Source organism: Ursus arctos, unplaced genomic scaffold, assembly GCF_023065955.2.
Source record: "Ursus arctos isolate Adak ecotype North America unplaced genomic scaffold, UrsArc2.0 scaffold_21, whole genome shotgun sequence".
NCBI classification, from domain to species: domain Eukaryota; kingdom Metazoa; phylum Chordata; class Mammalia; order Carnivora; family Ursidae; genus Ursus; species Ursus arctos.
This window is the reverse complement of record NW_026622886.1, coordinates 30,597,345-30,611,449: the sequence shown is the minus strand read 5'-3', so window position 1 is coordinate 30,611,449 and position 14,105 is coordinate 30,597,345. Positions and strand designations below refer to the sequence as shown.

At 35.2% G+C, this 14,105-nt stretch overlaps 1 protein-coding gene across 1 annotated transcript in view; it reads left to right on the top strand.

The window, feature by feature from the left end:
* The window catches only part of PTPRQ (protein tyrosine phosphatase receptor type Q), a 257,068-nt gene that overhangs the window by 159,250 nt on the left and 83,713 nt on the right, over positions 1-14,105 (top strand). The window contains exon 44 of the mRNA XM_057316413.1: positions 6,731-7,054. Coding sequence (XP_057172396.1) covers positions 6,731-7,054 — 324 coding nt within the window. The remainder of the gene's footprint in view (positions 1-6,730; positions 7,055-14,105) is intronic.

Sequence of the window (14,105 nt, the reverse complement as noted above, 5' to 3'; positions counted from 1 at the left end):
CTCAAACTTTCAGTGCCTTTCAATAACACAACACTTGATGGCCCCCTCTTTTTTTTATTACTTCCTTAAACTTTCTTTTCTCCAGTATACTTTCCAGATTTTGACAATTTGTAGTTACTAGTATCTCTCCCACACTTAATGTACGTAAACATCTTTTCTTCCACATATCTACTGATTCTTAATTGTTCCTCCAAATTATAGCCCCCAGATATTCTCCTTCCTTGAAACTTTCCTTTGGGCATCACCTATTTGTGGTGGTTTCTATTAGTTAAATTACTTTTCATATGTGTATGAAAAGTAGCTTATTCCATAAGGCTATAATAACTTGCCCGCTCTGTTCAATGTGAATGATCATTAAATGTTATTGATGAAATTCAAGTTAGTGCAAAATTTATATCTGCTATGCTGAAATTTTTTTCACTCAACTTTGTAGGAATTTCTATTTTTATATTGATTCATACTATGTTAGTGTTGGTAAACTGTAATTTTATTTGTATAAATATGCTCATATCATATATTAGTACATAGTGTTTCTAAAAGGATTATAGATTATTTAAAACTAGTAGAGAAAAAAATATTCTTGATAAACTAGGAAAGATTGTGTTGGTACTTTTTTAAGGTGTATAAATATAAATTATAAATATAATTGTTCAGGCATCTGTTTTATTTAAAAGAAAGTCCATCTGTGGTTGAAGATAAAAATATATAGTCATAAATAAAGAATTAAAGAAACTTGGTCTTCCATGTTAGTATACTTAATCAGGTCAGTGAGAAGTCAATACAAACCACTGTAAGAATCTTATCATGGGAGGTTGGCAACTTCTAATAATTGATATTCAGAAATTTTTAGAGAATAATTACACTTTATATACATTTTCATCTTCTAAGTGGAACCTACTAAATAGTCACTAAAAACTGACATGCATTTAAACCTACAATAAATTTCACTCATATAGTTCTACAGGCTTTCTTTTCAACTACGATGAAAGTATTTCACAGATAAGAATAATTTATGAATAAAAATGTAATTTACAGAATACCTTGCCAGTGAATGTTGATCGCTTCATCACAGTTCAGTCATGTTTAGAAAATCTAAGCAAGCTGTGTGATTACTCCAGGAAGCATGGAATGATGTGTTCAAATTAGTACCATCTGTGGATAGAAAAAAATTGAGGTTTTTAGTCATTCTTAAAGAATGGAAATCTGATTCTCCATGCTAAAATGAGTGTAATCCTTTTTGTATCTGTAATTCAATAGGGCAGTTGCTTTGAAATAGTCTAGTTCAACACACAGTTCATCAAAAGAGAAGATACTGCATATAAATGTTGGTCTTTTATGAGTGCCACTGAGGTAGCCTTGCTTTAAAAAATTGTCTATGAGTTATATATTTGGCCTCAGATTAGATTTATTTCTGGTTTATCTTTCTAAATACATTTGATTGGAAAATGTGGACAAAATTTTGTACCACTTGAAAACCAGAGGACTGTTTCAATGAACCATAATTTATTCATATAGTCAACACTAATGAGTGCCCATATGTGCCAGACACTGTGTATCTGTGCAGGCTCCAATACTGTGCCTGTCACATGGAAGGCAACTCAATTGTTACCCTTCCTTTAGTTAGGTTACACATAATTCTTCCTGTTTCTTTGTCAAGTTAAAGTACTCTCCTTTTAGACCTTTATTTCTCTGCAATACTTATTTGGAAAACACAAGATTCTGTGGACCAATATTAATCTGCTGAAAATTTTTATGCATAGCAAGTTTCACCATTAAAGTCTTCATTCCTAAAATCTGAACATTGGAGGGGGGAAAAGATGGTCATAGAACAACCATGGGCATTTAGTCATCCCTTCTGCTCAGCTGGGAAAAAGATAGTCTCTTCCGCCTCCCCAGTTCATTGGATAACTAATGCATCCCATTTTCTTCCTACTTCTAGTCGCTTAGTAAACCCTAGCTAAAGGAAATTGAAACATGGAAGGGGTCTTTGGTGGTGGACTCAAAAAAGAGGGAAATGTCTGTATCACAGTCCCTGACTTCCACAGGGAAAGAGCAGAGTCTCTGGTTTTAATGCAGATGAAAAGTCTATATTAAAATTCTCAAGTACCCCCACTACACTTAAGATAAAACTAAAAATCTTGAATCCAGTCCAGAAGGCTCAACATTATCTGATTCTGACCTACATCTCCAGCTTTCTACCTTCCTATCCATCTCCTTGTGGACCCAGCTATGTTCCTTAAGTGTTTCTAATGTGCCACACTTCTTCCCCTCAGAATCTTAACACATCCTAATGTCTTTCTCTTGGGAAGCTAATCTTATCTGTAGTTCTCTGATTAAATTGAAGCCTTTCCTGACCATCTATCTAAATGAAATATCTGGGGCGCCTGGGTGCCTCAGTATGTTAAGCATCTGCCTTCGGCTCAGGTCGCGATCCCATAGTCCTGGGATGGAGCCCTATGTCAGGCTCCCTGCTCAGTGGGGAGTCTGCTTCTCCCACTCCCTCTGCCCCTCCCTCCCACTCGTGTGCACACTCTCACTGTCTCTCTCACAAATAAATAAAATTTTAAAAAATAAAAAAAATGAAATCTCCTGTTATGCCCTCTTACTTATTTGTTCATTGTTCAAAAAATATTTATTAAATGTCTATTTTGTTGCAAGTATTACTCCAGACCTTCAGAGACACGATCTAAGATGTAGATTGATATTTGTATGTGTATATGACATATGAATAGGCATACACATTTTGGAGTAATTGCTCAATCTTTTTTTATTGATATGAATGTAGAATCAGAACCTTTCTAGATCTTTGAAATACAAATTGGAATGAAGTGGAGTTGGAAATAGGATTAGGCCTATTTGAGGTTGGTTTTCAGAGTAGAATTAGGATTTAGAGGAGGGTGGCTATCAGTTCAAAACAATGAAGTACACACTAGTAGAGTTATCTGAAAATAAATTTTAAAATGAATCCCCTCAAGATTTTGAGTTTCCCTTTGCTCTGTATATTTAAGCAGAGGCCAAAAAGTAGAAATTGGACATCCAAATTGGATTAGTTTTCTACTGTTATGTCACAAATTATCACAAACTTAGTGGTTTAAAATTACACCCATTGTTTATCACACAGTTCACTGGTGAGAAGTCTGGGTGTGTTGTGTATGGATCCCTTACCCAGAGGCTCACAAGCCAACTCAAGGTGTTAGTAAGCTGTATACTCATGTGGAGCTCACAAGTTTGTGGCAGAATTTGGTTTCTTAAATTTATAGGTCTGAGATCCCCTTTTCCTACCTGGCTCATAGTCAAGGGTTCCTCTTAGTTCCTAGAGATGTCCTAGATTCTTTATCGTACGGCCCCTTCTTCTTCCAAGCCAGTAATGGATATATTTTTATATATTAAATCTGTCTCTTGCTTAGAATACATTCCTTCCTCTTTTGTAATGAACCAAAGAAACCTCTCTGCTTTTAAAGAACTCATTTTATAAAATCAGGTCCACTGGATGATCTCTCCCTATTTTATTTATTTTTCATTTTTTAAGTCTTTATTTAAATTTCAGTTAGTTAGCATACAGTATAATATTAGTTTCAGGTGTACAATAGTGATTCAACACTTCCATACAACACCTGGTGCTCATCACAAGTATGCTCCTTAATTGATCTGGTTTCTTAATTACAGATGAAAATTTTTTTTTGTATCAGCACTATATCAGAGTTTGGTTGAAAAACTGGATGAAGGTGAGTGTACAGGGGCCAGGAATCTTGGGGGACATCTGCCTACAGAAAGGTCAGACATAAAAAGACAAGTTGACCAAGATCATCTCTAAACTTCCTTCAAATTCTGATCCTGTCATTTTCTGATTCATTTGCCTGTTCCATGAATTCAACCACCAAAATAGATCTAAAAATATATTTCTTTCTTATTGTTACCATCTTAGTTCTTTTTTTTTTAAACATACCCAGTGGTCTATAAATTTGTCCTTTTTCCCCTGCAGTGTAATTACCAGACTAGACTTGATAAAATGTACTTCTGAACATCTCATTCTGACACCTTGATAGCTTTCCATTGCCTGACAAACTATAAGTTCCTCTAACACAGAATATCCCCAGGTTATTGTGTAGCCTTTCTGTTTGTAATTGCCAATAGGACCTATAAACAATGGTTGAACTTGACTTAGATCACATTACCCCCTCTTCTAAATCTCTACCTTAATAATCAGCGAAATCCTATCTCACATGCCACCTTTTCTCTTAAGACTTTTCCTGAACCACCAGGTCTCTGCTTTGGGTTAGAATATTTTGAAAATTTGTCTTCTCTTTTGGTGGTCTGAGTTCAAACTTAGTGACTGAGAGATTCAAATAAAATATAGAAATTCTACTTTTTATGGAAATTCTATTTTTTAATTCATTCTAAAACTGATTCCTCTGTGAGGTAAATTTTCCTAAAAAATAACTTTTTCTCTAATTGCTTTTCTGCAAACTAAAAATAGAAGAGAAGGTATGTTGTAGGTAGTGTATTAAGTATTCTGTTTATAATCTACTTTAGAGGTTAATTAATTCAATCAAATAGAGTAAGATTTGAGGATAAATATTAGTATTAGAAAATAGAACAATTGAATCTGACCATATGGCTTTAAGTTATCTTCTTCTTGTTTTCCATTGCATTAGACTTTCTCTTCTCTTCCAGATTTAGGCAAATATATAAGCAATAGGTCTGTAGATAATTCAGTAAAAATTTAAGAGGAAATTTAAATTTTTAACTCTAGTCTAGACCTTTCTACAGAACTCCAGACTCATGTATCCATCTGTGTGACATCTCTTTCTGGGTATCTGGTAGGCATTTCAAAGTTAACATGCTCAAAATAAATTTTTAATCTCTCTCTTTCACATCATCTTGGTTAATAATGACTTCATCCTTCTGTTTGCTCACTCCAAAGGCTTTAGAGCTTTCCTCTACTCTCTCCTTCTCTTATACCCCACATGTCACACTTCAGCAAATCCTGTGAGTTCCCCTTCAAAATATATTCAGAATCTGAATGCTTCCTTTCATTTCTGCTGCTGTGATCCCCATCAGGCCATCATGATCTGTTGTGTTGATATTGTAACAGCCTACTAAATGCTCTCCCTGTTTGTACCCTTATATCCCTTCAGTCTATAATAAGCACAGTAGCTAGAGTGATTGTGTGAAAACAGGTTAGAGCCTGTCATTACTCTGCTCAAATGAATGTTATAAGAATATCCTACAATGTCATATACAATCTAGCCTTCATATTTCTTCTCAGACCTCAATTCCTACTAGCTGCATTGCCCTCCTTGTTCTTCTTCAAATATATCAAGGATGGTTCCAACTTAGGGTTCATAATCATGCATTTTCCCCTGCCAGGAATGTTCTTTTTTCAAATATTCCCATGGTTTGTCCCCCCACCTTCATTAGGACTTCATGTCTTCTAACCAGTGAGGGCTTTTTAACTATTCAGTTAAAAATTTCGGTATCCCTGCATCATCTTTCTCTCCTTCTTCCTTTCCTTATTTCTCCCCAAAACACTAATCATCATCCAAAATACTATATACAATACTCAATTATACTTTTATTGTATATAAATATCCTGAATGTAAATTACACAACGGCAGGGACTTCTATCTGATTTATTCTTGTATACCCAGCACCTACAATAATAGCACTTGGCACAAATTAGGTGCTCATTAGATATTTACTGAATCCTGAATTAGTATGCTACATTTAGGAATGAATGAGTTTTCTAACTCATATTTTCTTAAGTGTGACTAGTGTCATGTGGTTTTTATGAATTATGTCATTTTCATACAAGTCATTGTTACCATTATATCTTAGTCTTCTAAGCAAGAGCCTTTGCACACACACAGGGAAAGGCATGATTGAAGAAAGTGCTTATGTAACTTAGTTCATTGTTCTTTCATATTCCTAACCATAACAGGCTTGTATTACTTGTTCAATAAATGGCTGTTTCTTGAATATAAGACATAAGCCTTTTATACCTTAAATCGTTTATACTAGGCTCAGAGCCTCACACATGGTATACAGATAGCAAACCAGTGGTCAATATGAAATCTAACAAGTGACCCCAAGTAGGACCATGTGATTGTAAGTGATATAAGATAGCTTTGTCTGTGTATTACCATCGATGTGCTGGATGATGTTCTAGAAAGGGTTTAATCATATTTATTTATTTGTTTGTTTTGTCAATTTTAAGTATATGCAAGATAAAATAAAAATCAACTAATTTGTAAATTATTAATTCAGTTAATAATATTGTTTATTTAGAATAATTGTATAATCAATATTCACTTGTGTCTGTCCAGACATTAAAATGTAAGTATGTCTTTCTTGGGAACCGAATATTAAAACTCAGACCATACCCTGGGAAGTACATAGATTAAATGAGTATACAATTTTCTTTTGTACTAGTGTTTATATATGAAGCCAAAGTAAGTTTATATGAGATTCTTATGAGTCAATTTGGGAGCAAAACTGGGAATTAATCAAATCACAGTTGTTTTTTCCACTGCCTTTTGAATCAGTGGTCTCTGAAGCATCACCTTAAGGTTCTGCTCATTAAATGTGGTGATACTAATTTAAGGGCAGTTGTAATAAGAGATTGCCACTAGGTGCATAATAAAGACATATTTTTGAATCCATTTCTTCCTTCTGCTTAATAATTTTTGGTAATTCTAATTGTTTTCAATTTTTCTCCTTTAACTTTTAGTTCCCAGTGTTCCCACAAATATTGCTTTTTCTAATGTTCAGTCGACTAGTGCAACATTAACATGGATGAGACCTGACACTATTCTTGGCTACTTCCAAAATTACAAGATCACCACTCAACTACGGGCCCAGAAATGCATAGAATGGAGTTCTGAAGAATGTGTTGAATATCAAAAAATTCAATACCTTTTTGAAGCTGACTTAACTGAAGACACAGTGTATGGATTAAAGAAATTTAGATGGTACCGATTCCAAGTGGCTGCCAGCACCAATGCTGGCTATGGCAATGCTTCCAATTGGATATCTACACAAACCCTTCCTGGTCGTAAGTATTATCTTGGATATGTGTTTATAATTTTGCATTCAAGAAGAAGCTCTTTGAATGCTTTTCCACAGAAATCACTCAAAGTATAGGTAATGATTGCTCTTGCAACTTTAGTGTTATATTTTAAAACTAACTAGTTACCATACTTGCTTTGACAGCATCTTTAATCATGATTAGCTTAATAAATTTCTGTTACTTATCCTGAAAACTATCTACATGGAATTTTAATGGCTTCCGTGCAAAGGATATAAATATATACATATTTACAAATAAATAAATACATATCCATACATACACTGATATCTGTTGAATCAATGATTTTTACTTAATACAATTTTGTGTAAAGTCACTGAACATGAAAATTACTGAATTAGTGTATAAACTAATTCACGTAATAACATTTGTTTTTAGTTTAATTGAATCCCAATGGGAAATTCAATTTCAGACATTATTAGTTAAGGCTTTTCTCAGATTTTCAGAGTTGTACCAAGGTCCTAGAGTCTTCTCTTGCAATAAAGCATTATGGGCCTCTCTTGTAGTATATTATTAGGCTCCACTGATTGCCATTGAGCACTCTGTCCGTGCTTACATTTTCACTTCATATCTGGATGCTCTGCTGCTTTTAAGCCAGACTTTACAACCTTTTCAGTGACTTTAGGGATACACACACACACACACACACACACACACACACAACAGCTGAGACAGATCTCCCGGCAAGCATATTTTCAGCTTGTGCTTTATACCTATATAAAATTCTGAGGCAAAGAAATACCAAGGGTTCAACTCCTAGCTTGAAATGTGGAGAAGGGAAAAAACACAGAGAAGAAACAATATAGTTTCTCAAAATTATTCTGCCATCTACCCATCTTTCAGGACTTCTGTATTCAAGAAAGAGCTCTTTAAATGCTTTTCCATAGAAATTGCTCAAAGTATAGATAAAAATGCTGTTATAACTTTAGTTTTATATTTTAAAACTAACTGGTTACCCTACTTGGTTAGATAACATGATTAACCATGAGTAAGTAAATAAATTTCTATTATTTATCCTGAACAGTATCTATATAGAATTATAATGGCTTCCATGAAAAATAAATAAATTGCAAATCAAGTGCTGCAAGCCAGAGCTGCATTGTCTGAAATGTCATTTCCACCCCAAGCCATCCTGAGCAAATTTCAAGTTGCCCAGGTCACCCAGCGTCAGTACCCTCCTACGTAAACCATCCAAGTAGGGACCTTATGTTACCATTCTTCTATCTTAATCAAGACTGTTATTAAGTGATTCCTTTCAAATCCGCATAACATTTTCCTAAAATTTTTTGGTACCTGTAAGTCAAATAAGCACAAACATAGAGATTTTCAGTGGTTAATAGATGCTGTTATAGGTCTTTATAATAGAGAAATAAACTTTGATATAGAGACTTTATTTTTTAGGTTACTAAATGTATTCCCAGGATTGCCTGGCATAATTTTTGCATAGTAAATTTCCAATCAATACTTGTTAATGCAATTCAACATTTGAGATAGAATCCAAACAGCTCATCTTTCAACACAATTATCCAGCCTTTCTTGTAGCACTTTGACTCTAGGTTTCTGTAATATCTGCCCTTCTTGTTTTTCTCGTATCTCCCTGGTAGCTCTTTCTCAGTCTCCTTTGCTCATTCCTTTTTTTAAATCTAAGTGTTGGAGTGCCCAGATACCTATACTTGACCCTTTTGTGTATCAACCGACTACCCTTGAGGTGACTTTATCCTGTCCTATGACTTTAAAGTCTACTCATACAGTGATCATTCTCAAATATCTATTTCTAGCCCTGACTCATCCCTAGAATGCAGATCAGTATATTTAACTGTCAGATCAACTGACCTCATCAGGCATGTGTGTCAAATATACCTTTCAAAATTTAATGTGGTCTAAACACCAACCTGTCCTCCTCCAATCTTCCCTATCTCAGTAAAGTGCACCATTGCTCATCTGGTTGCAGAAAATGAAAATCTAGGCAGTGTTCTTTTCCTCCTCAACTCTGCCAATGATTCATTTCAACTGTGCCATCTAAATACATCCCTCCATTTGCATTGCTATCATATTATTCCTATCCTTCATTACTATTACCACTGCATTAACCTAACTGACCTCCTGGACTTCCAGGCTGATTTTTTTAAACCTAAATCAGATGATATCACTTCCTTGTCTAAAGCCATCCAATGGATTTCCTTTGCTTTAGAATAAAATTCAAATTTCTTAACATGATTAACAAAGTCCTACATGACCTGGCCCTTACCTAACACTCTAACCTCATCTATAACTACTTTCCCACTTACCGTTACTCACCACTCACACTAGACACTTTTCTGTTGTTTGAACACACTAAACTCTCAGAACGTGGGCCTTTGCACCCCCTGTTCCTTTTGACTGGAATGTGCTTTTTCACCTGCATCTTCACATGACCAGCTTTTCATAGTGGATACCTCTACTTAAACCATTCCTGCTCAGAATGGATTTCCCTGACCACCCAATCTAAAGTAGCTTTGCAGACTTTCTCTAGAATATCATGTTATCTTAATGAGCATTTATAATTACCTAATAGCTTTTTATTTTCGTTTGTTTGTTTTTAGAATCTGTCTTGACCATTATTTCTTTTTTTAAAATTTTTTACTATGTTATGTTAGTCACCATACAGTACATCCTTAGTTTTTGATGTAGTGTTCCATGATTCATTGTTTGCTTATAACACCCAGTGCTCCATGCAATATGTGCCCTCCTTAATACCCATCACCGGCCTATCCCAATCCCCCACCCCCCTCCCCTCTGAAGCCCTCAGTTTGTTTCCCAGAGTCCGTAGTCTTTTGTGGTTCATTCCCCCTTCTATTTACCACCCCCCCTTCATTCTTCCCTTCCTTCCCCTACCAATCTCCCTGCTATTTCTTATGTTCCATAAATGAGTGAAACCATATGATAATTGTCTTTCTCTGCTTGACTTGTTTCACTTAGCATAATCTCCTCCAGTCCCGTCCATGTTGCTACAAATGTTGGGTAATCGTTCTTTCTGATGGCTGAGTAATATTCCATTGTATATATGGACCACATCTTCTTTATCCATTTGTCTGTTGAAGGGCATCTCGGCTCCTTCCACACTTTAGCTATTGTGGACAATGCTGCTATGAACATTGGAGTGTGTATGGCCCTTCTCTTCACTATGTCCATATCTTTGGGGTAAATACCCAGTAGTGCAATTGCTGGATCATAGGGTAGCTCTATTTTTAACTTTTTGAGGGACCTTCACACTGTTTTCCAAAGTGGCTGTACCAAGTTGCATTCCCACCAACAATGTAGGAGGGATCACCTTTCTCCACATCCTCTCCAACATTTGTTATTTCTTGCCTTGTCCATTTTTGCCATTCTAACTGGCGTAAGGTGGTATCTCAAGGTGGGTTTGATTTGAATTTCCCTGATGGCTAATGATTTTGAACATTTTGTTATGTGTCTGTTAGCCTTTTGTATGTCTTCATTGGAAAACTGTGTGTTCATATCTTCTGCCCATTTTTTGATTTGATTATTTGTTTCTTTTGTATTGAGTTTGAGAAGTTCTTTATAGATCTTGGATACCAGTCTTTTATTTGTAGTGTCATTTGCAAATATCTTCTCCCATTCCGTGGGCTGCCTTTTAGTTTTTTTGACTGCTTTTTGACTGTTATTTCTTAATGCCTAGAGAATGGTGCCTGGGAAGAGTAGGTACTCTATAAATATTCCCTAGATGAGTGAAACTTGATTGAGTAGGCTAAAGTTGGTAGGGGAGAATAAACTGTTTTCTTGTTCAGGTGATACTGAGCATAATGGTGCCATAACACAGAAAAGAAAAAAAATGGAAAAATCAAATTTGGATTGGGTTCAATCAGTTAGCATGGTTATTTTGAACCTATTGGTTTTGAGAAGAAATAACTATTCTAATCCAATTAACTAGAAAACAGAAAGAAATACATGGTTAGAGATAAAAATATAGGAAAGGCTAGGGATTTTAGTTTTATCAGCCTGGAAAATCACTAATGAAGGTTTTGACTAAAAAATGCACTGACTGGGGATGCCTGGGTGGCTCAGTTGGTTAAGCCTCTGCCTTCGGCACAGGTCATGATCCCAGGGTCTGGGATCGAGCCCCACATTGGGTTCCTTCCTTAGTGGGGAGTCTGCGTCTCCCTTTTCCCTTTCCCCTGCTCGTGCTCGCTCTCTCTCTCTCTCTCTCTCTCTCTTAAATAAAAAATAAAGTCTTAAAAAAATGGGACATTGACTGAATGAATAAATTTTAAAGTCCTTAGGCAACTGGAAATTAACTGAAGGGGTACTATAATGAATGAAGCAGGCTGATGTAAGGCAATTGGTAGTGGTGGAAACTGTGACAAATTAACAGAGAATGTGTTGTCTAAAGGCTTATTACTGTCCTATAGACAGGTCATGCTATTAGGACTTCTGATGTTTTCAGAGAGACAGGAAATTTAGACTTTTTTATGTGAAAACACTCAGTTTCAAACTTGCTTGTGACAATTTTTTTTTTTAAATTTAAAATCATTTAGTAGCTCAAACTAACATCAGTAGCCCACATCTGGCCCATGGACAGCTACTTTGTAGCCTTTGGTTAAACTAGACCTTCAGCCTGCACTGAAGGTCTGAGGATTCAGACACTGAGGATGCCCATTCCTGACACGGGATTCCCATCCTACTCTTTACCATCAGCTCAATTGGGTAGTACCTGCTTTTACCTCCTACAGTGAGCCAGAAAGTGGATTTTCTGAATGCATCATCTCTTCAAGCACTCTAGACATAATGATAGATGTTCAATTAGCATAAAATAACAATTAGCATGATTAATTCAGAATCTGCTAAATGAAACTGCAAAGCTGAGTTTTTAAAGAATCTCACATTCTTAATTTGAAAATTCAGGAATTTTTCTGTTTGAATGTCATTGCTTCCACCCTAGTCTCCCCTCCTCCTTACCCCACTTTTAGATGTGTGATCAACTCACAAGAATTTGGTCATTTTCAATTTCTTACTACTACATTTTGCTCATTTTGGTCTAAAGGAATAATGGTAGAGGACTGAATACTCTTCACAATCAGTGTGAGCTTTTTTTTTTAAAGCATTATTTTCCTAGTTTTACCAGGATGTCTCCCTTTGTCATTAGTAGTTCATTGGTTGGTTAGTTCTTGGTGCAATGGAGAAAGTAATCTTGGCTTCTCTTCACCCCAACTTCCAGGTCTTTACTTGATGACTAATCCACAGAGTGCCTCTCTACAGAGCACTAGTTTGTCTTTTATCTGGTGCTTTTCTTCTCTCTGGATCTAGGATCTCATTGCCACAGTTTGAATCCACCATCAGAGAATACTTGAGTATGAAGATATTTACAATATTTAAGTAGGTTGTCTATACTAATCCTTTTCTGTTGCTTGAGGACTGATTTTCTACTCTGTTGTTTATCAGTAGAATAAAAAAAAAAAATTCCTATTTTAGTTCCAGAGGATACATGGAAAGTGCCTTTCTAGCACAGTGATTTAGAGAGAAAAGAGTTTGTGACAACAGACATATGATTTTTCTTGGCATTTGCAAACTTACTAGCTTTTCATCTGAGTATTCATATGTATGGGAATAATAAATTGTATAAGTTACGAGAATGAGAATGAGTTGGTTACCCCTTTTTAGTCTCAGGAATGGAGAAGACATTTTTCTGAAAAAATATGTATATACACACACATATATATCTGAATTTCATAATTATGCAGTGAGAGAAAAGTTTTATCTGTTATATTAAGCCTAGGAGAGATCCTCTGAGATTGCATTTGATATGAAAGACAAAAAGACACTACACATATTATTGCCAGATAATATATACGGTGAACTAACATATGATATAAGAATAAAATAAATGAGGTGACTCAGTCAGTTAAGTATCTGCCTTTGGCTCAGTCATGATCCTGGGGTCCTGGGATTGAGCATCACGTCAGGCTCCCTGCTCAGCGAGGAGTCTGCTTCTCCCTCTCTCTCTATCCCTGCTCATGGGCTCTCTCTTTCTCTCTCAAATAAATAAATAAAATCTTTAAAAAAAGAAAATAAAATAGTCCAGCAACAAAAATCTTGATAAGCAGTAATGCTTTTAAGATAAAAAATAAGTAATGATTAGGTGTTTATTCTGAATATTAAAGATGAAAAGTATTAAAGACATTTTGCAAACATAAAATTAATCCGGATGAAGAAAATTAATTTTGTATTATCAGTCATTATTCAAAAAAGTGTTATGTTGTTTCATAATCTGATGCAAGAAGATAAAATGATGAATATGAACAATTTCTCTCAATGATAGGAAAGACTAAATAACAGTATAGTATAAATCACTATTTCATATGTGTGCATTTATAATGGCATCGAGTTACATGCCAGCTCTTAGTAATAGAACCTCGTATCAGAAAGCCTGGAACTTCTTGATAAGGAGCTAGAAATTGATGGCTAGTTTGATATCAACTTTTTCAAAATTTTGAATTCAAAATTCAAAAATTGAATAACTCTAAAAGACTACCCAGTCTGAATAATAAATATTATAAAACGTTCTGAAATGGCCTTAGAATAAGAAAATATGTAGTATTATCTCTCCTTTAGCTCATTAAGAAGAGTTCCCAAATCGAAGATCTAGGGAGCAAAGTTAGAATGCAAACTAAGAATTAAATTGGGTTACTTTCTGCATTTGAATCTACCACTGTAAACTAGACTGAAGAAAGGAAACAATATTCAGCCAACTCAAGCGAACATTTCTTTCTCCCACATACCCTGATCTAGATAATTGAAGCCAAATTGCTTTTCTCCTTAAGTCATCTGTATAATAGCCATAACTCTCTACTTCATGCTGAGTGTGTATAGATACAAAGTAATCACAAAAATTACAAATGGCAGAAATATTTAACTTGAGACATTAAAGTCTTGCAGATTATTTTACTCATCTCTTTTTTTCTGATTACCCTTATACTCAAAAGCCATTTGAGTTGTGTGTGGGGGAGGAATGTAGAATGGAAAG